This window comes from Pseudonaja textilis, chromosome 13 (assembly GCF_049901715.1).
Source record: "Pseudonaja textilis isolate UNSWEBS1 chromosome 13, rPseTex1.2, whole genome shotgun sequence".
NCBI classification, from domain to species: Eukaryota; Metazoa; Chordata; class Lepidosauria; order Squamata; family Elapidae; genus Pseudonaja; species Pseudonaja textilis.
In genome coordinates, this window is record NC_142002.1 from 8,198,401 (window position 1) to 8,224,595 (window position 26,195).

General features: G+C 39.1%; 1 protein-coding gene across 2 annotated transcripts in view; it reads left to right on the top strand.

Moving 5' to 3' along the window:
- The window catches only part of AGBL1 (AGBL carboxypeptidase 1), a 508,769-nt gene that overhangs the window by 38,452 nt on the left and 444,122 nt on the right, over window positions 1–26,195 (top strand). For both annotated transcript variants that reach the window (XM_087941340.1, XM_087941342.1), the window contains exons 4-5: window positions 1,280–1,411; window positions 11,202–11,295. In XM_087941340.1, the coding sequence (XP_087797466.1) occupies window positions 1,280–1,411; window positions 11,202–11,295 (226 nt within the window). The remainder of the gene's footprint in view (window positions 1–1,279; window positions 1,412–11,201; window positions 11,296–26,195) is intronic.

The window sequence follows — 26,195 nt, forward strand, 5'->3', positions numbered from 1 at the left end:
GAGCCCTTGAATGATTATGTAGGGTTTCATACAGTCCTTATGTAGTATATTACCTAGAAAGAGGCTCACCCTCTGTGATGTTTTGAATGGAACTGCCTGTTTCATGAAAGAAAACTGGAACCTAGTGTTAATCAATTTAAAAGCATATGCTCTTGTAATTTCCTCTTTGCCACTCGTGACAACATCAGGGAAACAAGATAATCCGGGAAATGATAAAGGGGAATACGCCAGCCCACTGCTTTGGGATCTTGATTCAAGTTTATTTTTTTAAAAAAATCCCCGTGTTGATTTTTTAAAATAGATGCATTCAGGCATCCTTCTAATCCTTAGCAGCCTTTTTCAGCATCTCTCAAGTTTTATAAGCATAGTGTTTCATTAGTATAGAAGAGCCTTTTCTGTTGTGGCCCCATCCAGTGGAACTTCCACCAGAAGTGAAAACTGCCCCTTAACTTTTGGCATTTGGGAAGGGTACCAAAACCTGGTTTTCCCTGTTCGCCTGGGGCCTTGAGAGGGATGTCCACTATTGGAGGTGGCTGTTGGGGTAGAAGATCTCATCCATTTCTTGGTTCTTGTAGGTGTGGTTTTAGCACAGTTTTTAATAATATTTCAATGTTGGCTCATTTTAATCTTTTAATTATTTTTCACCCGTTTGATAATTTTTAAGCTGCCCAGAGTCACCTTGTAGGGGAGATGGATGGCATGGAAATTTAATAAATAAAATAAATAGTGTACAGAATTTGTTGAGAGTAATAGCAAGATCTTGCAACTGCATTCCCACTGTTTATTCCTGATTAGGAAAACTGGCCTCTGAACTTGATCAAACTCACCCTTGTTCCAAACCAAGTTCTACCGAGTTCAGTGATGCTTATCCCTAAATAAACATGTATGTGGTTGAAATCTCAAGATGACTTTCAAACTTGCTCCCATGCTTGGTCCTTTAAAAGAGGAGGTAGCAAGGAGGTGGTTATCTTCAGTGTATATAATAAGTTGGATTTGTAGAATGCTGGAATAAAAAAACGCATGAGCTTTGGATGCATTGGCTGGAAGTGTTTTGCTCTGAAATTATAAATTGCACAAATTGGCTTCACTGTAGTCAGTAGGAGAACCAAAACACACCAAAACTCCAGATGGAGTTGTAAAAAAGATGAATAAAATGTGAAGGTGGAATATCTCAGTGAAAGAAGTCCCCCCCCTCCACCATAATCAAGACAACTATTATGTCTCTTATCAATAGAAGGTCTCTTAGTTAATATTTATTTTCCTTATTCCTTTTTCCTAGATAACAAATTTGGATTAAAAGCACAGCGCCTGGAGGCAATTGATGTAACCCTCAGCCTGGCACGAAAAAATCTTCACCACCACGAGAATCTCACCCACTGTCTCTGGGTGTTGCAGATTTATGCTTCTAATGGTATGTATGTGTGTTTGTTTTCACTCTGGTCGCTGCACTTCAAAGTTTGGTACAAAACATATTTTGATCATCAGAATTCAGTAGTCAGTTTTCATGTGGTTCTGGGATTGCTTGGAATGCTGAGAACCTATCATGGCCACTCCAACCAAATAGGAGTAAAGATCAAGTTCCAAAGTGTCCATACACTAAAAGGTTGAAATCATCTCCATCATTCATTCTAGATTATTATTATTTTAAAAATGAATTGGATAGGGAACTCTGTGGACTCTTGGAACATTGCTTCCTTCACCTATTTCTCCAGTGTGCTGCAGCTGCCAAAAAAAGCCAATGCAATCCTAGGCCTCATTAGTAGAGGGATAGAATCTAGATCATCTGGGGTATTAGTACCACTTTGTAATGTCTTGGTAAGACTCACACTACATCCAGTTTTGTTCATCACAAAACAAAAAAAGATGACTCTAGAAAGAGTGCAGAGAAGAACAACAAAGATGATCAGGGGACTGGAGGCTAAAACAGGAACATTTGCAGGAACTGGGTCTGCCTAGTCTAATGAAGAGAAGGACTAGGGGTGATTTGAGGGGCTGCCACAAAGAAGAGAGAGTCAACCTATTCTCCAAAGCACCTGGAGGCAGGACAAGAAGCAACAGATGGTAGCTTACAAAAGAGAGATCCAACCTAGAACTAAAGAAAAATTTCCTGATGGCAAGAACAATCAGTGGAATGATTTGCCTTTAGAAGTTGCTTCATCACTGGAGGTTTTCAAGAAGAGAGTGGACAGCCATTTGTCTCATATGGTATAGAGTCCTCTGCTTGAACAAGTTGTTGAACTAGAAGACCTGTAAGGTCCTTTTCAACTATATTATTCTGTATTTTAAGTTATACTAACCTATTTTGTTTCTCTCTGCAGCCAGTTAGGGCCGGCCCTGACTATTGCACTACACATGGTCTACTTCTGCTGGGGGATCTCTGGCCATTCTAAGTGTGTCTGGTCTTTTCCAGCTGCTCTCAGTTTTATTTATTTATTTATTCATTCATTTACTTACTTACTTACTTACTTACTTACTTACTTACTTACTTTTATTTATTTATTTATTTTGGTTCACCTTCTCTGACCTCGTTGTCACTTCCCTTGTGGAGACTTCTAACTGTATCAGCAGCCGCAATGGCCCAATTTGACATGCTTAGCATTTTAGATCTTCCCCTTGAAGATTTAGTGCTACTGGCTGCTGGCCCTGTAAGTTCTCCGCGTGCAAGACCCCAATGGTCTTCATTCACTCTGGGCCTTCCTGGGCAGGCAGCCAACCTTCCCTGTCATTCTCTTTGATATAAGCAGTATTTGAAAGGGTGTGTGTAACAGAGAAGACAGTTGAAATGCATCTTCACTGAGATGTGTTTATTCCACACGTCTCGCACATCCAGTCTTTCCTTGTGGCTTGCTTTTTGTTTTGAGTCCACTTTCACAGGCCAGAGGAAGAGAAACTAGTATTTGGAAATGCAGAGGCAGAGTGATGGGCTAGTTACTCAGGACAGGCTGGGGTGGTTACTACAGATTTAATGGTGAGTGAAAAAAATGTGGAGAAGATTGACAAGGAAAGTGTAGTGTGCTGCATGGATAGAGATCCTGTTATTCAGGAAATGTGTTAAGAAGATCTTACTGTCCTTTCTACCAACATTGAACAAACAGCTATCTTTGATGCAGTTATTATCGGTGCTTTTAGTCATCCTTCCATCTCCCTCTAAAAATAAGATGAAGCCTATACTTGCCTTCATTTACAGAAGGTGAATTGAGTGACACTTAACACTGGCAAGAATCCAGCATCTTGTTGTTCTCCCCATCCAGAGGCTGTGAGTCAAGCTACAAGGGCTATCCTTGTCTTTTGAAAAAAATAAAATAATGAGCAACTTAGAAGAAGCAATTGAAAAGATGCTATTCAGACCCCTTCACAGGAAATCAACAAGTAATTTACCCCAAGTTCTACCATGCCTTTCATGCCAGGAAGAATTCTGAATTTCATTCCATTTTTAAGCAGAAGGGTGATACAGCTAAGAATAATTCTTTTAGCATTGGGAAGAGACAACTGTACTATATTAACAGAAGTATAATTTTCACATTAAAGTATAATTCCACATTAATCTACTTTGGTCAAACTTCATCTGGGCACCACAATTTTTAAGGATTTAGATAAATTGGAGAAAGTTCAAAGAAGGACAAAAATGTGATCAGGAGACTAAACTCAAGTCTTATAATATCTCAATATTAAAGGGGTTAGTTATTTTGATTGATTATGTGTCATCAAGTTGTTTTTGATTCCCAAGAAATCATAGATTTTCTCCATATTATATTCTGAACATGGAGTGGTGCAATGGCCTAGAGATAGAGCTCTCACCTTACAATCAGGAGGCTGTGAGTTCGATCCTAGGTAGAGGCAGATATTTCTCTCTCTGTCCACACTTGAGAATATATCTGCTGAACAAAACTCCGCATTGGTGACAGGAAGAGCATCCAGCCATTAAAACACTCTGCTAGCTCCATGCAGTTGTCCAGACTCTACCCTGCAAGGGATTGTGGGGTCATTAAATTATGATTATATTTGTAACCTATTCTTTTTGGTCTTCCAACAGTGCCTCTGTAAATTGAATCCATCCTCCTTGCTGCTTAATCAGAATTGAGTTTAGGCATAAGCTAAACAATCTATAATTTAGGGCCTCACAATCCACAGGGTTGCATGAAATTTTGGAATATTACTTTTCTGATTTTGCAAACAAGTTCATTATTAGTTATATTAATAAAAGTGATCATGATTACTCATATTTATAAACATTTTCTATATATATTAATGTATCTTAAAATTATTTTAAAAATTAGACTTAAGTATTGTTGCCAGGGTATCTGTGTGTGTGTATATATATGTATGTATATATGTATGTGTATATGTTGTATATGTATATATGTATATATGTATGTATATATATATATATATATATATATATATATATATATATATATATATATATATACATATGTGTGTGTGTGTGTGTGTGTGTGTGTGTGTGTGTGTGTGTGTATATGTGTGTGTTGTGGCTCCGGGCTTGGATTCAGCTCCTGTGATTGATATGGGTTCAAGTGAGGAGGTCATGGCAGAAAAATATGAGCCGGCCTGGCTTAGTGATTGGACTGATAACCAGGATGAGGAGATGGACGTGACAAAGTACGACAGACCTGATGTATTAGAATTGTCAGGACCTTTGACCTCCTCTGGTTCCTTATCTGATCAACAGCCGGGAATGGCTGACAGGGAAGTTTTGAGAGAGTCTTCTAGTGGAGATGAGAACTTGGAAAATTTGTGGTTAAATGTAAAAAATAGAAGACGGTTGAGAAGGCAAAATCAGCTGGAGCGAATGAGAAGAGCAAGTCAGTAAATTAGCACGTTGCCTCAATGAGTATAAAAGGACACAGCTGGGCTGGTACATTTTGCCAGGAACAAAAAGACTATTTGAGTGAGGACGTTACAGCAAGAAGCTCTGAGACTGGAGATTTATTGCCAGGACTGGTTTGCCGGACAGAGTAAAGATTTATGCTGTGGTTTCTGCCAGCCGTTATCTTGTAAGACTTCTTTCCATTAGATTTAATTGTGAAACGGCTGCTTTCTGTTTTGTTTGTTTGAATTTTGAAGGGGAGTCATAAATATATATATATATATATATATATATATATATATATATATATATATGTATGTATGTATGTATGTTTGTATGTGTATGTATGTATGTATGTATGTATGTGAATCTTTGGTTATTTGGGTTTTCTCCCACATAAAATTGGAAGTATTTTGGCAATGTTTCGACGAAATCTCATTCGTCATCTTCAGGCTTGTGTCTTCAGCTTTGTGCTTCTTGGAGTAATGTGTTTTTTCTTTTAACTGCCAGTGGGAGTGCAGCTTGACTGGGTGGGGGCTTGGCTGTGTTCTGATTGGGTGGGTGGGTGTGTTCTCATTGGGGCAGGCGGTGCATGGGATTTCGTATACTCCTTGGTTTTCTAATTCGATTCTGTCTTTAGGGTTTCTTTCCACCCAGCACAGACCAAATCCGTAGCTGAGACACTCATCTCCAGAACAAAATGCTTAGCCGACAAACAACACCTAAAAAATGAACTACATACTCTCACTAACGTACTAACAGCCAATGGATTCCAAAGAAAGAAGATTACCCACCTAATCCAAAAACAAACCCCAACCAAAATCCAAGACAGAGAACAAGAGAATGGCAAAGCCCTCCTCCCATATATAAAAGGCACTACAGACAAAATCAGCAAGATCCTTCAAAAACACAACATTAAGACAGCATTCTGCACAAAAAAATATCCACCATCCAAAGAAACCCTAAAGACAGAATCGAATTAGAAAACCAAGGCGTATACGAAATCCCATGCACCACCTGCCCCAACACTTACATTGGACAAACCAACAGAAGAATTAGTGCACGTATTGAAAAACACAAGAACTCAATCAAAAAAGAACCAACCTCTTTCCTGGTCCAGCACCTCAAAGCCACAGGACGTGAGATTGACTTTAAAAATACCAGAATTATCACCAAAACTCAACACTTCAACAACAGAATAATCAGAGAAGCCATAGAGATAGAAAAACGCCCACACAGCATGAATAAACAAGATGATACCTCCTGCCTACCAGCCATTTGGAAACCCGCCCTCATTAACAAACAAGTACCTAACATGAAGAATGACACCAGACCCACACCTACAAAGGCCACACAAGATGCTACCACCACACTTCCACGTAGAAAGCAGATTCACACCCACACAGATGATGAGACATGACCACGGACCAGAATCCATACTGCAGCTGCATCACTACCCAATTCAAACCCCTCCGACCCATACATGAAGTGAACTGATGCCCAACATGAAGACGTGGCACGACCACGAAAGCGAAGCCGAACAACAGGATCACAGCTCACCAGCTCCAATCCCCCGACAACTAAGACTAACCTGAACACCGCCAAGCCCCCACCTGAACAGAACACACCCCCAGCCAATCAGAACACAGCCAACCCCCCAACCAATCAGATCACAGCCAGGCCCCCAACCAATGAGAACACACCCCCACCCAATCAGAACACAGCCAAGCCCCCACCCAGTCCAGCCGCACTCCCACTGGCAGTTAAAAAAAAAAAAACAGCTGAAAGCTCACATTACTCCAAGAAGCACAAAGCCGAAGACACAAACCTGAAGATGACGAATGAGATTTTGTTGAAACGTCGCCAAAATACTTCCAATTTTATGCGGGAGAAAACCCGAATAACCAAAGATCCACATACAAATACCCACGAAAACCTCAGAAAACAAGTATATATGTATCAATATATATATATATATGGTATTTAGGTTCTTCACGTATTTTCCCACATCTTAATATTTGTGCTTTTATTATAGCGATGTTTCAGCAGAATCTCATCTGCCCTACCACTAACCTGGAAAAAACCACCCATAGTCAGCTCCATAGGCTCACCTCCACAGAATCTTGCCAAATTTCTTGCCAAACAACTCCAGCCCTACACAGAATCCATCACTGCACACGTACCAAAACTCTTTCCACTTCATAGAAACAATAAAGAAACAAAACCTACAAACCAGTGACCTACTTGTGAGCTTCGATGTCATATCCCTCTTCACCCACATTACCTATTAAAGAAGCCTTGACAGCTATCCAAAACAAATACAACTCCCCTAAGCACATCCTAGATCTGGCCAACCGCTGCCTAACCAACACATACTTCATCCACAATGACAAAGATACAAACAGATAGAAGGAGTACCTCTGAGATCACCCTTCTCACCCATTATCGCTAACCTATACATGGAACACTTTGAAATCAATGCTCTAGACAAATCTGAACCCAAACCCAAACTCTGGCTTAGATATGTAAATGACACTTTCATAATTTGGCCACACAGGAAAGAAAAACTGGACAACTTCCTCACACACCTCAACAGCCTACACCCCAAAATACAATTCACCATGGAAACAGAAGCTAACAAGCAACTTCCCTTCCTGGACGTCCTAATTTACAAAAAACCCAATGGCTCCCTAGGACACACCATCCACTGGAAGAAAACACACACACTAAATGCTACTTAAACGCACAATCCCGTCACCACCCTGCACAGATCAACTCCGTAGCCAAGACCCTCATCTCCAGAACCAAAAGTCTAGCTGACAAAGACCACCTGAGAACAGAATTACACACCCTCACTAATGTATTAATTTCCAACAGATTCCAAAGAAACACAATTACCAACATAATCCTAACACCCCCAAACACCCTAGACACCCCCAAACAACCAAGACACAGAACAGGACAACGGTATTGCCTTCCTCCTCTCCATCAAAGGCACCACAGACAAAATCAGCAAAATTCTCCACAAACACAATATCAGGTCTTCGGCACTGACCAAAAAATAGCCAACATCCTAAGAAACCCCAAGGACAAGATCCAGCTAGAAAACCAAGGAGTTTATGAAATACCATGCAACAATTGCCCAGCCACATACATTGGACAAACCAACAGGAGAATAAATGCATGCATCGCAGAACACAAGAATGCAGTCAGAAAATAAGAAAATACTTCCTCCCTTTTCCAGCACCTTAAAATCACAGGACATGACATTCATTTAGAGGGTACCAAATTAATCTCGAATACTGAACACTTCAACAAGAGAATAATCAAGGAAGCCATCGAAATAGAGAAACACCCCCATAACATGAAAAAACGGGATGATACCTCCCACCTACCAGACATCTGGAAACTAGCCCTTATCAACAAACAAGTCCCAGCCACAAAAACCAACACTGGACCCAAACAACACATGATGCCATCACTAATCTCCCTCACCAGACTCAAACTCAAACCCATCCCATAGACAAAAGGCAACCACCGTCCAGAAACCAGATCACAGCTGCATCACCAGCTGCCACACACCCCGACCCCCAAACCAAGCAAGCTGATATGTGCCAGGAACACATAGCCAGACCTCAAACTCTGAGCCAAACTAAAACCCAGAATGTTACATCACAGCCACCTGCTCAGGATATCACATCACGGAACTCAGGAGGTTACACCACAAAAACTCAAAACGTTACAACACAGCCAATGACCCAGGAGATTACAGCACAAGACCCAGGAGGTCACAACAATAGAACTCAGAAGGTCATCACACAGCCCATTACCTAGGTGTACCTAGGTTACAACACAGGAGGCTGATAGACATACTGCCAGCACCTCAGCCCCACAGGTTCTTATGAAAAAGCCAACCAATCTGCAAACATCAACCAATCAAGAAATAATAACACAGCCAACCAGCCCATTTACAATAGAGCCAGCACACCACAGCTCCCCACCAGTATTTATAGAGAGACGGCAGCTCTGATCATGCTTTGCTCACACAAGCACGAAGCCGAAAGCACCAGCCTGAGGTCAGGCCAGCCAAGTAAAAATTATTTAATCACTAAATGCGTTCATTTGAAAATGATTTGTACTTTTCACTAAATATTTTAGTATTAAATAATTAAAAGACATGTATATGTTTTATGTTTTTTTGTGGTGATCCAAGGTCCTGTTTTAGTGTGCACTTTCTGGTATAACTTTCTATCAGGAAGCCTCCAATTTACAGCTTCAGCAAATCCTTCTACTGCTGTTAACAATTTTTATTGACTGTTTCCTAGTATGATTTGATTGCTTATTTGTACCCTATGACTATTATTAAGTGTTGTACCTGATGATTCTTGACTCTTGACAAATATATCTTTTCTTTTTTGTACACTGAGATCATAATCACCAAGACAAATTCCTTGTGTGTCCAATCACATTTGGCCAATAAAAGAATTCTATTCTATTCTATTCTATTCTATTCTATTCTATTCTATTCTATTCTATTCTATTCTATTCCATTCCATTCCATTCCATTCCATTCCATTCATCTTCTCTTTCCTTCCATCTTTCTTAGCATTAGAGATTTTACATATATTTTAGGTGCATTTAACTTTAAGAAAAGGTGATTGAAAAGGGTCTGCTAACATTCTTTACCTACCTGAAAGGATATCTCATAGAAAGAAGTGTTCTCCCTTGCTCCAGAGAGCATGACACAGTATAATAGATTCAAGTTAGAAGAACATGTCTATTGAATGCTGGAGAAAAAAAATCTTGACAGCCAGAGCAGTTCAAGAGTGGAACCAATTATCCAAAGAAGTGGTAGGTTCCCGTTCATTGGATCTCTTTAAGTGGAAATTATATAACTATCTGTCTAGAATGTGTTAATTTGATTCCTTCATTGAGCAAGTGCTCAAGACTAAATGGTCTCTTTCAGCTGTGTGACACCCCCCCACACACACGATTTTGTCTGTTGAGCTAGATGTATGGCTCAGTATTAAAATCTTTGAGAGACCATGAGTTAGTTGGCCCTTTACCTGTCAGTGTTGCCCACCCTGTCCTGCTACGGCTAGAACTAGTGTAATGGTAACCACCATCTGGGCTGAGTACTAAGTCTTGCTGTTGGATAATGCACCTTCGTATTGTTGATCAGGACTATAATGTTCAAGATTCTTGTACTGAAATGACTGAATTAAAGGGGAATAAATGAGTTGTAATACAGATAGTCCTTGACTTACAACCATAGTACAGCCCAAGATTTATGTTACTAAGCAAGACATTTTTAAGTGAGTTTGTCCACATTTTATGACCTCTTATGCCCAGTTGTTAAGTGAATCACTGTAGGTATTAGTAACATGGTGCTTAAGTGAATCCGGTTTCCCCATTGTCTTTGCTTATCAGAAGGTCTCACAAAGTGATCACATGACCAGGGGTGGGATTCATTTTTTTTACTACTGGTTCTGTGGGTGTAGCTTGATGGGCATGGCAGGGGAAGGATACTATAAAATCTCCAGTCAGAGGTGGCATTTGCCAGTTCTCTGAACTACTCAAAATTTCCGCTACCAGTTCTCCAGAACTGGTCAGAACCTGCTGAATACCACCTCTGCACATGACCCTAGGACACTTCAACCATCATAAATATGAGTCAGTTGCCAACTGTCTGAATTTTGATCATGATGCTGCAATGGTCGTAAATGTGAAAAATGGCCTTTTTTCAATGATGTAACTGAACAGTCACTAAATGATATGTTATAAATCAAGGATTACCTGTAATATTAACTGTCCAGATCTCAGGAGAAGCTGATAGGAAACTACAAATAGGGGCAATGGGTTTGCTAAATTTGTTTCTTTCTAAATATGCTTCTTAAATGTGCTTGGTAAGGAATTATGTTGCAGCAACTTCTGTTTTTTATCTACTTTGATGCAAATGGATATTGTGCAACCAAACTCAGGATAAAAGCATGCTGAATAAATTGTTTGGGGTTCTTCCACTTTATGGAAGAATTCACCTTTATCTCGCTCTGAATAAACATGTGACTCAGAATTGAACTCTGGCTCTTTGTTCATGTCGGTCCAACCTAGATTTCCTGCTTGACAGTATTTCTGCCATCTTTGAAATTAAAATACAATCTGAACATTCATGGTTTGAGGGATGGGGCAATGGATAAGATGAGTAGACATGTTAAGCTAATAAAGATGCTTTTTACGTTTACTTGTTAGGGAAGATTTTGAAGAGAATAAAAAAAGGCAATTGCAGACAATTTCCTTCTATTGTGTCTACAAGGATCATTTCCCAAATTCCACGTTCTGAGTCTGTTTTTTTCCTCTCTGTCATTCACTGCAGTTACAGTAGGAACTATTTTGGGCATTAATGGAGCGATGGAATTGCTCTTCCAAGTTATCACACCATATACCAAGAAGCATACCACCACGACAAGGTAAGTTGAGAAACTCATAAAATACCACCTTTAGACATATCAGATTGAGAAGAAAGCACCATGTTTGCCTATGATTGGAGTAGGGTAAAAATGATATTTTATTTCTAGTCTCAATCCAAATTAAGCCAAAGCAAGAAATTTGGGATGGATACAAGAGAAAAGGATGACTATTGTGGCTCTTGATGCGCTATTCTTTCTCTTGAATCCTAAACATTGTAATTTAAATACCATCTTGTACAGTTGATAGGAAAAGGGTTATGTGAGCATCTGTGCTCATGTGTGTCCCAAATCTGTTTGGTGTCTGTGAGTTACAAGATGCTACCGTGTTTCTCACAAAATAAGGTCAGGCCTTTTTTTTTTTTTTTTACCCCCGAAAAAACAGCTAGGCTGTCTTTTCGGGGATGACTTAATTTCCTCCCCCACCTAGAGTGGCCCATACGCATGTACCTCTCCACAAGGCTGTTTCTATCGGCCGATGAAAGCTTCCCAAAGGCAGAATCCCCAGCTGCTTTGGGGCGACGCATGGCTGCCCATGTCCCCTCACCATTAGGCAGTGTTTTTCGGGCAATGGAAGCTCCCCAAGGGCAATCACCAGCCACTTCGATCGGCCAGTAGAAGCGGCCTCAGAGCAAGCACGCACACACACTCCCCTCGCCGCGAAGACACTTCTATCGGCCGACGAAAGCTCCCTTGAAGGCAGAGTCCCCAGCCACTTTGGGGCGAGGCGTGCCAATGCATCAAGTTCCCAACTGCAAACTCAATGCAATGTACATATGCTGTTGTCAGAATAAATATCAGACGGCCCCAAGATTCCCGCTGCATTTCTGCTTCCTGAGCCAGCCTCTCTTCTTCATCCTCTCAGATAGCCCCATTCCCCACCAACCTCGATTTCCCACTGCAACCATTTGGATTGCAGGAGGGTCGGTAAAGAAGCTTTTGTCTTCTCCTGTCCCACTCTTTTAAACTTCTCTCTGCAACCTTGGAAATCCTCTCCTGGGGACTCCATCCCAGCTCCAACCCTGCTTAGTTTCCATCCTAGACAAGCCCCCTCACAGGTGAGCTCTGGGAATCCAAGGCTTGTTTCCTCCCCCCCATCTCTGACTTGAGCAGAGCAAGCACTGGGGGGCAGGGAGGGGGCAGAATAGAGGGGCTCCTGGGTTTTTTGGCTGAGCTGGGTGAAGATCATCCTGGTGGGCCCAAAGGGTGGCCTTTCAGATTGCTTTAATGATTAACTGGACACTTCCCTGAACCCCCAACTTCCTCCAGTGGGGGGGGGGTGGCGTCTTGCTGGGACTAAGAGAGATGATGGCTGTGTTGAAGGGAAGAAACAGCCCCCCCAAAGCCCCTTGGGGAAATGTAAATGAATGAATAAACTCAAAAGGTCTTGGGACAACCCCCCGCCCCAGTTAAATTGCACCAACAAAAGAGAGGTGGCAGAAGAGCAGGGACTTTGAGGTTCAGAAACTCAGTTAAGCACAAGCTGCTATTTCTTCCCTCCCTGCCCTCATTTCACATTGCCTTTGATCACAAAGCAGTTCTTAATGATAAACCCTTTTGTAACTTACCAACTGCATGCCAAATCCCCCCCCCCCAGGGGAACCACAAAACAACACCCCAATTTATTAAAAATCCACCATTTTAATAAAAATAAATAAACCAAGCCATTTATTCAAATACAGGAACAATTTATTCAAACACAGGAACAATTTTTGCAAACATATGTAGGAACAATTTATTCAAAAACAGTTATGTCATCTTCTTCTGGGACATTGTCATAACACTCCAAAGCCTGAATTCTGCCTGGAATCTCTTGTGATTCCATTGCCTGTAAAAGAATTGGTCCCAATTGCTGATGTTTAGCAATAGAGGTCTCCTTAAAGAAGTATCTCTTGTCCATGTATCCTGCTCATAGTGCATTGGCAACACAGGTGTCAGTGGGTGCCTTCTTCACCCAACTCACAACCTCTGCCAGGCTAGGTTTCACAAAGTTTCCTCGTTGGTTTCTCTCCATGCGATTTTCAATGTAGTCATTGATTTGTACCTGCAGATTGTCCTTGAATGGTTTGTTTACTGCAATGTCTTGGGTTTGGAGATGTGCTGTCATTCCTGCCGGGATCATTAATTGATTCACTCTTCTTTGTGCTATAAATGCTTCATGTCTTTGGCACGGTGAGTGCTGGCTGCATCCCATATCAGCATGCCTCTTTGGCCACCTCGCACAACAAGTGGCAGTATTAACTTGATCCACTTCCTTGTGTGCACCAAGCCTTTTTGGTTTCAAGCACATAAGTCCCTGAAACATGTTCAATTTTTTTCTTTTTTGCCCTTGGCAATGACAAGAGGTGCTACTTTTGTCCCATCCAGGCGAATGGCCAAGATGCACTTAATACATGTGCTTTCCTATCCAGTTGATGGAATGTAAATTGATGAGGCACCCCTCTTATCAATTGTTGTTTGAGCCTCTTGGCCCATAAAAACTGCAGTCTCATCCATTGCAACCATGTGAGAGATATTATATTTGGAGAAATCAGTGGTGTCAACAAATGATTTAAAATCATGTGCCCGTTTGACAATTTCAGCATCTTCTAGCTTGAAGAGAAAGGTGGACCTCCTCAGAGACAATTCATATCGCTGAAGGAAGCCATCCAGCCAGCGATGAGAGGCTTTGAATTCTCCCTGGGTAATTTCAAACTGTAGTGCCATTGCAAGGGCAAATGCTTGAATATCAGCCCTGCGTACAACTAAAGCCTTTGCTTTCCTCTCAGCAATCCATTGAGAGATGGTGTCTTCAAGTTCAGGATATAATGGATGCCAACCTGATCCACACCTGCGCTTCTTGGCATTTCCCTTCTGTACCTGTTGACTGAGGTACTCAGCTCTCCATTTTTGGACCATACGGAGATGCAACATATTCTCTTTGCAGAAAGCGATCAGATTCTTACCACGAGAATCCTCCATGATTGCTTTCTTTTTTAATTTTTTTAAATTGTTTTTTAAGACAAACATAGACAAACAAAACATAAAAACATCAAGCCATCTTCCATATATGTACATACAGTGTGTCAGTTGGTTTACAAATTGTTTTGTGCTTCCATTTCGTAGTTTTCAATTACAATTACATTGTATATATTCTCAAATTTTCAGTCGAGTATTAAATACATTAATATCGTTGTTAATCATTTGACTATACTTTTATTCATTCATGTTTTATGAAATAATCCATATTTTACTTAATTTGTTTTATGACAGTTCATATTATCATCCCAAATCTATCCTAAAATCATTTTGTAGATATAATAAGAAAAGAATACATCTTTATATATTTATTATTTTCTAAGAATCTACATATTTCATTACCATGTTTTATTGTCTAACCGTTGATACAATAGATCCCAAATTTTATAAAATTGTTTATCATCTTGTTCTCTGATTTCAAATGTCAATCTACTCATTTCAGCACATTCCAATATTTTCTTAATGATTTCCTCCTGTGATGGTATTTTCTCATTTTTCCAGTTTTTGACAAATACAATCCTAGCCGCTGTTAATACATTTACAATCAGGTATTTCAATTCTTTACTATATATTTCAGGTAAAATTCCCAATAAAATATATCTGATTTCAAGTCTATATGCTTTTTTGTCATTTTTTCCAACCATGTGTGGATTTTAGTCCAATATTTTTTGGCATCCACACAAGTCCACCAAATATGGTAATATGAGCCAGGTGTCTGATGACATTTCCAACATTTTCAGATTTGTTCTTGAACATTCTTGCTATTCTTGTCAGGGGAAAATGCTACCTGTAAAACATCTTATACAAATTTTCTTTATATGCTATTGACATTGTCATTTTATAACTTTGAGACCACAATTTTTGCCATTTCTCTAGATCAATCTCATATCCAAAATTCTTCCCCCAAGCAATCATAGTTTCTTTAACTTGTTCTTCTAGTTTAATTTCTAATAAATATCCATAGAATTTTTAATCACCTTTTCATCAGTACCTGTCAAAATCTTATCTAAATCAGTCAGTTTATCATAGAAACCTTCTGTTTTAAAATCTTTGTCATACCTTGAATGTATTTGTGCATATGAAAACTAATTCATCTTTACACCTTGTTCCTCTAATTTTTGCATAGATTTAAGTTTACCATTTTCATTCAATATTTCACCTTATCTGTTTGTTCCTTTTTATATATTATAGGATAAGAAAATGCTTCAATAGTCGATAGCCAGACTGGAATTTTCAAATAACATTGTCTTTTAATCTTCTCCCAGTTTAACCATAGAGACTCCCGTATATAATGTCTTGTAAAATACCCCTGTGTTTTAGTTCCTTTATACCATAGAAAAGCATGCCACCCCAACAACAGATCATGTCCTTCTAATGTCAACAATCTAGTATTTCTTAATGTTATCCATTCCTTAACCCACATCAAATTTGTAGTTTGGTAATACAACTCCCAATTAGGCAAACCAAATCCTCCTCTTATTCTAGCATCTTGCAAAAGTTTTAACTTTATTCTCGCTTTCTTTCCTTGCCATATATATTTCAACACAATTTCATTTAAATCTTCAAAATAATCTTTTCCAAGCCTAACTGGAATTGTTTGGAACAAATATAAAATTCTGGGTAGTATATTCATCTTGATTGTTGATATTCTCCCTATTAGTGACAGTTGTAAATTTTCCCATTTTGCCAAATCTAGCGCTATTTGCTGCTTAAGTTTGATATAATTATTCTCTTTTAATGTATTACATCTTGCTGTCAAATGTATCCCCAAGTACTTGATCTTATTCGTGACCTGAATTTTCAATAGGTCTGCCAGTTCTTCCTTTTGTCTTAATAGCATATTCTTTGTCAAGGTCTTTGTTTTATCTTTATTTATTTTCAAACCAGCCATCTTTCCATATACCTCTATCTTTTCTATCAGTTTTGGTGCTGTTTCTAGTGGGTCTTCTAAAATGAAAACCAGATCATCTGTGAATGCTTACAACTTAAATTCTTCCTTTTTAATTTTCATCCCTTTTTTATCCTTTTCTTCTCTAATATTTCTGTTTAGCACTTCCAAGGTTAACACAAATAACAAAGGTGATAGTGGGCACCCTTGTCTTGTTCCTTTCCTTATATCAATAGAGTCTGTCAGTTCTCCCTTTATCATTACCTTTACGGTTTGATTATGATATATAGCTTCTATTGCTTGAATATTTTTTTTTACCAAAGCCCATCTGTTCCAGCTATAATTACATGAATCGCCAATTCACATTATCAAATGCCTTCTGTGCATCTAGAGATATCAAAGCCATTTGTTTTTCAGGGTGTGCCTCGTAGTATTCCAAAGTGTCCAAGTTTACTCTCATATTGTCTCTAATTTGTCTCTTTGGCAGAAATCCATTTTGATCAGGATGGATAAAATTGTTTAAGTATTTTTTTATATTGTCAATATTGAAGCAAAAATTTTATAATCTGCATTTAGTAAGGAAATAGGTCTATAGTTCTTGATTTGTAATGGATTGGCCTCCTCTTTTGGGACAAGTGTAATGTAAGCTTCTGACCATGATTTGAGTATCTTCTTCTTTGACATAACTTCATTCATAACTTCTAGCAATGGAAGGTTCTTGTAGTGTTTTATAAAATTCTGCCAGAAGTCCATCTGGGCTTGGTGCCTTTCCATTGTTTTGCTTCTTAAGTGCTTCAGTTAACTCCATCATCATTATATTGCTTTCTAACATTGTTTCAATCTCTTTAGGTATCTGGGGTAGATTAGCATTCTGTAAATACTGTTTAACTCTTTCCTCATCAATATTCTCTTGTGTGCATAGTTTTCCATAATAGTCTCATATAATTTCCTTCTTTTCTTTACTACCATAGCAAACTTGGCCTTGGTCATCTACCCTGTTTCTCCAACAATACGGCTTCCCCCAATAGGAAGTCCCAGCATGTTTTATAGGCATGAAATGAAATTAAGCCCCTCCCCCCAAATTAAGGCCTATATTAAAACATGCAAAATGGGGGGAATGGTGGGGGCTTGCCGTTAGGAAGTACTTTCGCACACCCAGATATGGTGCTGCCTGCGTTGACCCCTGTTGGGTATAACATTGATACACCAACTAAGTTTGGGTGAATAAATATATATAAAACCAAGGTTTGGGTGTTTGTAACTTGTAGCTTTAAGCACCAAACTGCTTGTAATTAACTAATTAAGGGTGCGGTTACAAACGGCAATAAAAGGCAGTAAGAGAAACGTAACCTCTCTCTGCTTGTTTTATCTGCTTGCTACTGTTGGTTTGCTACTGTTTGCTACAACTGTTTGAATACCTGAACGAAAGGACTATTTCATTGATGTGCTGATATCCTGTGAATACTCAGCGTGTCTTCAAAAGGAAAGGTATCAGAGGAGAAGATATCTTTACAAGCAGATAAGGATATAGAACTGACTAGTGAATGGACTAAGTTACTGAATGGATATATTTGTGAATGACATATGGACTGATTGACAATGTTTAAACTCTAATTGGATTAAACAACTATTTAAACTACAAAAACAGTGTTTGTCATCAGTGTGTAAACCTAGGCCCTTCCTCTCTCATTTGGTTGCCCTGGCTTGACTGCTGCTGCACATTCTGTTTGGGGTTTGTCCCCAATCACTAACATTGGTTATGGGCCCAGTGCGCACAGTCTAACTAACGAGGATATAGCAGTGAGAGAGTTGGTGTGAGTTGCACATTACTGTAAAACAAACTGTTTTTTTTTTTTCAGTAGTTTTTAAATAGCTACATATCTGAAGAGCAATGGCACAAGTAAATTTGCCTAATCTGTCCATGATATCCAGACTAGATGGAACAAACTATGTTTCATGGTCAATGAATGTAGTTTACTTCTACGAAGAGAAGGTTTGTGGGACATAATAACAAACCCACCAGATGTGACTAACTTAGATCCTGATATTGAGGAGGATGACAAAAGATACAAGACTATAAACGAAAGAATGAGCAGGCTTTATGCATCATAGGACTGTCTCTCTCTGACCAGCAACTTATCCATATCCGTGAGAGGAAAAATGCTGCGAACTGCTGGGAGAACCTCAGGAAGATATATGTTCGGGACAGTGTAGGAGCTCATATATATCTTACACGCAAACTATTTCGAACACATCTTCAGAAGAATGGAGACATGTTAACTCATTTAAATTGTATGAAGAGCATTTTTCAGGAATTACAAGAAAAAGAGCTTATATTTAATGAGTTGCAACAAGTATACATCATACTGTCTTCATTAGATCAAAGTTATGATGATTATGTGACTGCTTTAGAAGTATTGCCAAAAGATAGTTTATCATTAACCGAGATTACCGCAGGCTATTAGAAGAAGCCAGAAGAAGGTGTGGACGTGACGAGCTGAGAGAAGATAAACCTTATAAAGAAGAGAAATTATCTTCAAAGCTTGAAAGAAACCAACTAAGTAAATTAAAGCACCGGAAGAAGAGAATTATCTTGACAGGCGCATACACAATTAAAAAGTGTTTTAATTGTGGAGGCAGAGGACATTTGGCAAGATTCTGCAGAAAAGAAAAAGCCAGAATGTAAAAAGCCAAAGAAATCTTTTGAACTAGCCATGTTTAGCAACTGTGATGTGAAGAATGATTTATGGGTGGTGGACAGTGGTGCATCCCACTGCATCACGAGAGATAAGACAAAATTTATAAAAATGTCTACAAGCTCTCAACATATATCACTTGCTAATGGCTGGAACCTCAAGGCCAAGGGAGAAGGTATTGCATACTGTCCATGCTTAAACCAGGATATAAAATGTTGTATGTACCACAGTTAAAGGTGAACTTGCTTTCTGTAAGGGTATTAGACAAACTAGGTTATGTAATTACATTTAAGGATAATAATTGCATAATTGAAAAGATAACAAAAAGGTAACTGCAGCTTTAAATGGAACATTGTATGTATTACATGATAGTAAGAAAGGGGAGGCACAGACTGTATTTAACAATATAAAGCCTCATAATGAATGTATCCATTTATTGCATAGGCTTTTAGGGGCATGTAAATTTTAAAATGCTAAAACGTACAGTAGAGTTATCTGATGGAATAAGGTTAAAACCGTGTGATAAATATTTGCATGTTGTAATGTCTGCTGTGAAGATAAGAGTAAAATATTGCCTGCAAATAGGCTAAATGGTTTCAAAACTAAAGAACCTTTAGAAGTAGTATTTGCAGACATTATAGGTCCAAAGAAACCCAGTATGGGGTGCTCGATATATACTGAGCATTATGGACCATTATTCTAGATATGGGTTTTGCTACCTAATGAAAAGCAAAACTGAAACATATCAACATTTCTTCAACTGGTTAAAATTTGCAGAAAGAAAGACTGAACGGCAACTGATAACCCTGGTGACAGATAATGGTAATGGAATTTGTTAACAGAAAATTCCAGAATAGATTAAAGGTAGCTGGAATAGAGCACAAGAAATCTGCACCATACAGACCACAACACAACGCATTTATTGAGAGAAGAGGCCAAACACTACAGGCAATGGTTAGAACAATGTTAACTGATTCTGGATTACCTGATTCTTTGTGGGGGAGGCCACAATGTGTGCTAATAACATATTGAACAACGTTGTTAATACAACTACTGGTGAAATACCATTCACCATGTGGCATGGCAGGAAGCCTGATCTGAGTTACCTGCACACATTTGGTGCACCAGCATGGGTGCATATCCCTACACAACTCAGGTGTAAAGGGCAACACAGAGCTAAACAATTATTCTTCGTTGGTTACCAAGCAAACCATAGGGCATATAGATTTTGGGAGAAAGGCACATCTAAGGTGTTATGTAGTGCCAATGCCCAATTTCTAGAGCACGTAGGATGGGATAAGTTAGAACAGGATAACAATAAAGAAGTAATTATTGAATCCTATAGAAATCCCATTAATTATCCCTGTAACTTTAAGAATAAAGTAAAGAGACAAATACAGGCAGAGATAGAGCCCATAAAGGAAGAAATAGTACCAATAGCTGAGCAAGCTGAGAAACATGAACAGGTAGTAATTCAAAAAGTCCTCATACAAGCCCTGTAATTCCCAGAAGAACTACACGAATATCTAGACCGCCTGATAGATACCAGGCTAACACAGTGTGCCAGATTAATAAAGTTCCATATACTGTAGATGAAATAAAAATGTATCCTACTAAAAGATAAGGAAAGTTGGTATGCAGCAATGAATAGGGAATTGAAATCCTTAAAGGATATGAAAGTATATGAAAATGCGAGATTACCTGTTGATATAAAACCCATTGGCTGCAAATGGATTTTTAAGATAAAAACTGAAAAAGATGGTAATATAATCCATAAGGCACGATTAGTAGCCCAAGGTTTTAGACAAGATGCCAATGACTATGATGAGGTATTTGCACCTAGCCTTAAAGCAGCAACATTAAGGGCAGCTTTAGTGTGGGCAGCAAGTAAGAAATATATAGTCAACCATCTAGATGTAGAAACTGCTTACTTGCACGCTCCACTAAGACATACTGTATACATGAAAAAAACCTATTGGATTTAAAGGTGAAAATAATAATGATTATTGGTTGTTAAAAAAGAGCCTCTATGGTCTTAAACAATCAGGCTATGAATGGAACCAGTATATTGTAAAGGAACTAAACAATATAGGGTTTAAAGCTGGTTTAGCCGATCCATGCCTATTTAAAAGGGAGACAAATGGGAAAATATCATTATTACTATTATTTACAGATGATATTGCTTTGATTACAGAAACTAATGATGAAGCCAATAAAATAATAGCATCATTAGCTAAGAAAATAAAAATCAAGCAATTAGGGGAGATAAAGAAATATCTAGGTTTGAATATACTGAAAACACAGAAAGGTTTTAAGATATCTCAGGAGGATAAGATATCTAAATTGCTAATAGATTATAAGATGGAACTTTGTAAGACTGCAAAGACTCCAATGAGTCAGGATATTTGCAAAATGGATGCTCAAAGTCCCAAGTTTGATAAGGTAATATATCAATCTTTGATTGGTAGCTTATCATACATTAGCAATTGGTCAAGGCCAGATATAGCTTATGGTGTTAATCAACTGGCACGACATAATAATGATCCACTACAATGTCATTGGAAAGCATTAAAGAGAATTTTGAGATATCTTAAAGGAACATTACACCATGCACTGTATCTAGAACCAAAGGTGATCTAATACTAAGTGCTTATGCAGATGCTAGTTTTGCATCAGAAAGAGACACAAGAAAGTCGACTTCGGGAACAGCCATAATGCTGGGTAACACATTAATAGGTTGGAAGTCAATAAGACAACAGCATATAAGTTTGTCCACTATGGAAGCAGAATTCTCCTGTTTGTCGTTATTATGTACTGAATTAATCATGTATAAGCAGATGATGAATGACATGGGATTAACTGTAAATTATCCTATAATTGTACATGAAGATAATCAGGCAGCAATTCAAATGGCCACAAATATTGCAGTAAAAACTAGGAGCAAGCATACAGATTTAAGGTACTTAAACGTTAGACAATCTGTAAAGAGTAAAATGATACAGCTGGAGTACTGCATGTCGGAGGACAATATAGCTGACAACTTTACTAAAGCCCAAGGTGCCATTAAGCACCAAGAGAGTTGTGTAAAGTATGGTTTTAGATTGTAAGGTATTGTATATTTATATCACCCAAAAGGGGAGAATGTTGGGTATAACATTGATACACCAACTAAGTTTGGGTGAATAAATATATAAAACCAAGGTTTGGGTGTTTGTAACTTGTAGCTTTAAGCACCAAACTGCTTGTAATTAACTAATTAAGGGTGCGGTTACAAACGGCAATAAAAGGCAGTAAGAGAAACGTAACCTCTCTCTGCTTGTTTTATCTGCTTGCTACTGTTGGTTTGCTACTGTTTGCTACAACTGTTTGAATACCTGAACGAAAGGACTATTTCATTGATGTGCTGATATCCTGTGAATACTCAGCGTTGTCTTCAAAAGGAAAGGTATCAGAGGAGAAGATATCTTTACAAGCAGATAAGGATATAGAACTGACTAGTGAATGGACTAAGTTACTGAATGGATATATTTGTGAATGACATATGGACTGATTGACAATGTTTAAACTCTAATTGGATTAAACAACTATTTAAACTACAAAAACAGTGTTTGTCATCAGTGTGTGTAAACTCTAGGGCCCTTCCTCTCTCATTTGGCTGCCTGGCTTGACTGCTGCTGCACATTCTGTTTGGGGGTTTGTCCCCAATCACTAACAACCCCGATATGAAGTGCCCCACCAACGCCGAGGTCAACATCCAAGCCGTCACCGCCCGCCCGAAGATGCAAGGGGGGGGGGAATTAAGTCACCCCCCAAAAGACGGCCTAGCCATTTTTGGGGGGCTCAAAAAAAAAAATAAGACCCAGCCTTATTATATGAGAAACAGAGTATTAATTGCAATATTTTCCTTGATTCTTTCTCCTTTCTCAGTTTATATGCTAACCATCTACCTGGTTTATTTGTATCTTCAAAGTAGTTCTGATTCACACCTCTGATTTTCTGTGCTAGTTCTTCTTTTTCTATTTGACCCATTTTATGTTTAACTATATCCATTTTTAGCTTGATGTCCTTTTTCTGTGGCATTTTCTGTAGCTCTTTTTCAAGTCCTTTATACTCATCCTCTAATGCCTAAGAGGCTAGTCTTTTCATGGTATTTGTTTTCCTTGTATAGTCTATTATCAAGCCTCTGGCATATGCCTTCATTATATCCCATATGTTCTGCATTGATGTATCTTCTTTTTTGTGTTCTCTAAAGAAGAAAGCCAGTTCTTTCTCCATCCACTGTGTGAAGTCTTTTTACTTTAATATAGTATTATTTAACATCCATCTAGATTTTCTTCTTTGTCCTTTCCATTTAATTGTCATTGGATTGTGATCTGCCCAGGTACTTATTTCAATATTTATTTCTTGAATATTAGCTAACAATTCTGTTGTCATCCATATCATATCTATTCTGGACCATGATAAATGTCTATTTGAATAGAAGGTGTATTGTTTAGTCTTAGCATTTCTTTCCCTCCATTATCTTTTAGATTTATTTCATCTATCATTTTAAAAAAAGATTTAGGGAGAGTCTTTCTGTTTTGCTTTGTTGTATTCTGTGCTGTATAGTCCAATTTATTATCTACAATTCCATTAAAGTCTCCCATCATAACTATATTAGCATAGTCCAGTTCAATTATTTTCATATGTAATTTTTTATAAAATTCTTCTTAATTGTCATTCGGGGCATAGATTGCAATCAGGAGTGTTTTCGTATTATTGTCCATTATTTCCATCATTAATATTCTTCTGTCGTCATCAGTATAAATCAATTTCACTGGGATGTTCTCCTTAATATATAAAACCACTCCTCTTTTCTTACATTGTGTCAAGGAAGTAAATATTTTCCCTAATTTTGGCTGTATCAGCAATTGTTCATGTTGCTTTTTGATATGTACTTCTTGTAAGCAGATTATATCAAATTTTAATTTCTCTAATTTATGGAAAGTTTTCCTTCTTTTAACAGCTGAGTTAAGTCCATTTATATTAATTGTAATCAATTTTTTCTCTTCCATGGTTATATTTTGTTGTTAGATTTAGCAGCTCTTGTAGATCTTGGTTCACGTTGTTCTTTGACTTCCACCTTTCCACCTACTGCACCTTCTTCTTTTTCAGCTGCTATTTGGCAGTCTTCTTGGAATTCAGTTAGTGACATTTCTTTTTCTGCCTCCTCCTCTTTCCCTCTAAAATATTCTATGTAAAATAATTCCGCTTTCTCAATTGAGTCAATTCTATGTCTCTGTTCTTGCCATGTGAATATTAAACCTTCTGGAATCAGCCATCTATAATTCACCTCTTTTTTAAGTAGCATTTTAGTCAGGAATCGGTATTCTCTTCTCATCTCTCTCACTCTTCTGGGTACTTGTTTCAGGACCACAATCTCCTTGTCTTTATATTTCAGTGTTTTCTCTCTTGCCACTTGCAATATTTGTGTTTTAATGGTTTTCTTTGTAAATCTGATGTGAACTTCTCTTGGTAAGTTATTTCTCATTGTATATCTTGTGAAGACTCGATAAACCTCATCTATTCCATCCATCCTCTTCTCTTTAGTTATTTCCAAAGTGATTGCTTTCTTGAATTCCAGAGAATAGCTCTTTCTTTTTAAACTCATCTTCTCTCTAGACCAAAATAAAAATCACTTTAGATCATTAACTCAATTAATCAATTAACCCAAACACATTAAGCCACCTGGGGGTGGTGGCTGGGATTTGGCATGCAGTTGGTAAGTTACAAAAGGGTTGTTTATCATTAAGATCTGCTTTGTGATCAAAGGCAATTTGAAATGAGGGCAGGGAGGGAAGAAGTAGCAGCTTGTGCTTAACTGAGTTTCTGAACCTCAAGGTCCCTGCTCTTCCACCACCTCTCTTTTGTTGGTGCAATTTAACTGGTGTGTGTGTGTGTGTGTGTGTCCCAAGACCCTTTGAGTTTATTCATTCATTTACATTTCCCCAAGGGGCTTTGGAGGGCCTGTTTCTTCCCTTCAACACAGCCATCATCTCTCTTGGTCCCAGCAAGACGCCATTCCCCCCCACTGGAGGAAGTTGGGGGTTCAGGGAAGTGTCCAGTTAATCATTAAAGCAATCTGAAAGGCCACCCTTTGGGCCCACCAGGATGATCTTCACCCAGCTCAGCCAAAAAACCCAGGAGCCCCTCTATTCTGCCCCCTCCCTGCCCCCCAGTGCTTGCTCTGCTCAAGTCAGAGATGGGGGGGAGGAAACAAGCCTTGGATTCCCAGAGCACACCTGTGAGGGGGCTTGTCTAGGATGGAAACTAAGCAGGGTTGGAGCTGGGATGGAGTCCCCAGGAGAGGATTTCCAAGGTTGCAGAGAGAAGTTTAAAAGAGTGGGACAGGAAAAGACAAAAGCTTCTTTACTGACCCTCCTGCGATCCAAATGTTTGCAGTGGGAAATCGAGGTTGGGGGGGAATAGGGCTATCTGAGAGGATGAAGAAGAGTGGCTGGTTCAGGAAGCAGAAATGCAGCGGGAATCTTGGGGTTGACTGATATTTATTCTGACAACAGCATATGTACATTGCATTGAGTTTGCAGTTGCATTGAGTTTGCAGTTGGGAACCTGATGCATAGGCACGCCTCACCCCAAAGTGGCTGGGGACTTTGCCTTCAAGGGAGCTTTCATCGGCTGATAGAAGCAGCCTCGCGGCGATGGGAGTGTGTGTGCGCTCGCCCCAAGGCCACTTCTACCAGCCAATCAAAGTGGCTGGTGACTTCCCTTGGGGAGCTTCCACTGCCCAAAAGACACTGCCTAATGGTGAGAGGACGCAGGCAGCCACACCATGCCCTGAAGCGGCTGCGGACTCTGTCTTCGGGGAGCTTTCGTTGGCCAATAGAAGTGGCCTCGCAGAGAGGGGAGTGTGTGTGTTTGTGTGCTCACTCTGAGGCCGCTTCTACCAGCCGATCGAAGTGGCTGGTGAGTGCCCTTGGGGAGCTTCCATCGCCTGAAAGACACTGCCTAATGGTGAGGGGACACGGGCAGCCACGCCTCACCCTGAAGCGGCTGGGGACTCTGCCTTTGGGGAGCTTCTATCAGCTGATGTCCTATCAATAGATCAGGGTTTTCTAGCCTAGGCATCCTTCAGGGCACTCCTAAAGGAAAGTTTTCTCCCCCCCCTTCCCCCCCATTTCTCTTCACCTCGTGTAGTTCTAACGAAGGATGTGAGAAATAGCCGGGAAATGCATGGTTTAAATAGGCCTAAATTTTTGGGGTGCGGCTTAATTTCACCTCATGCCTAGAAAGCATGCTGG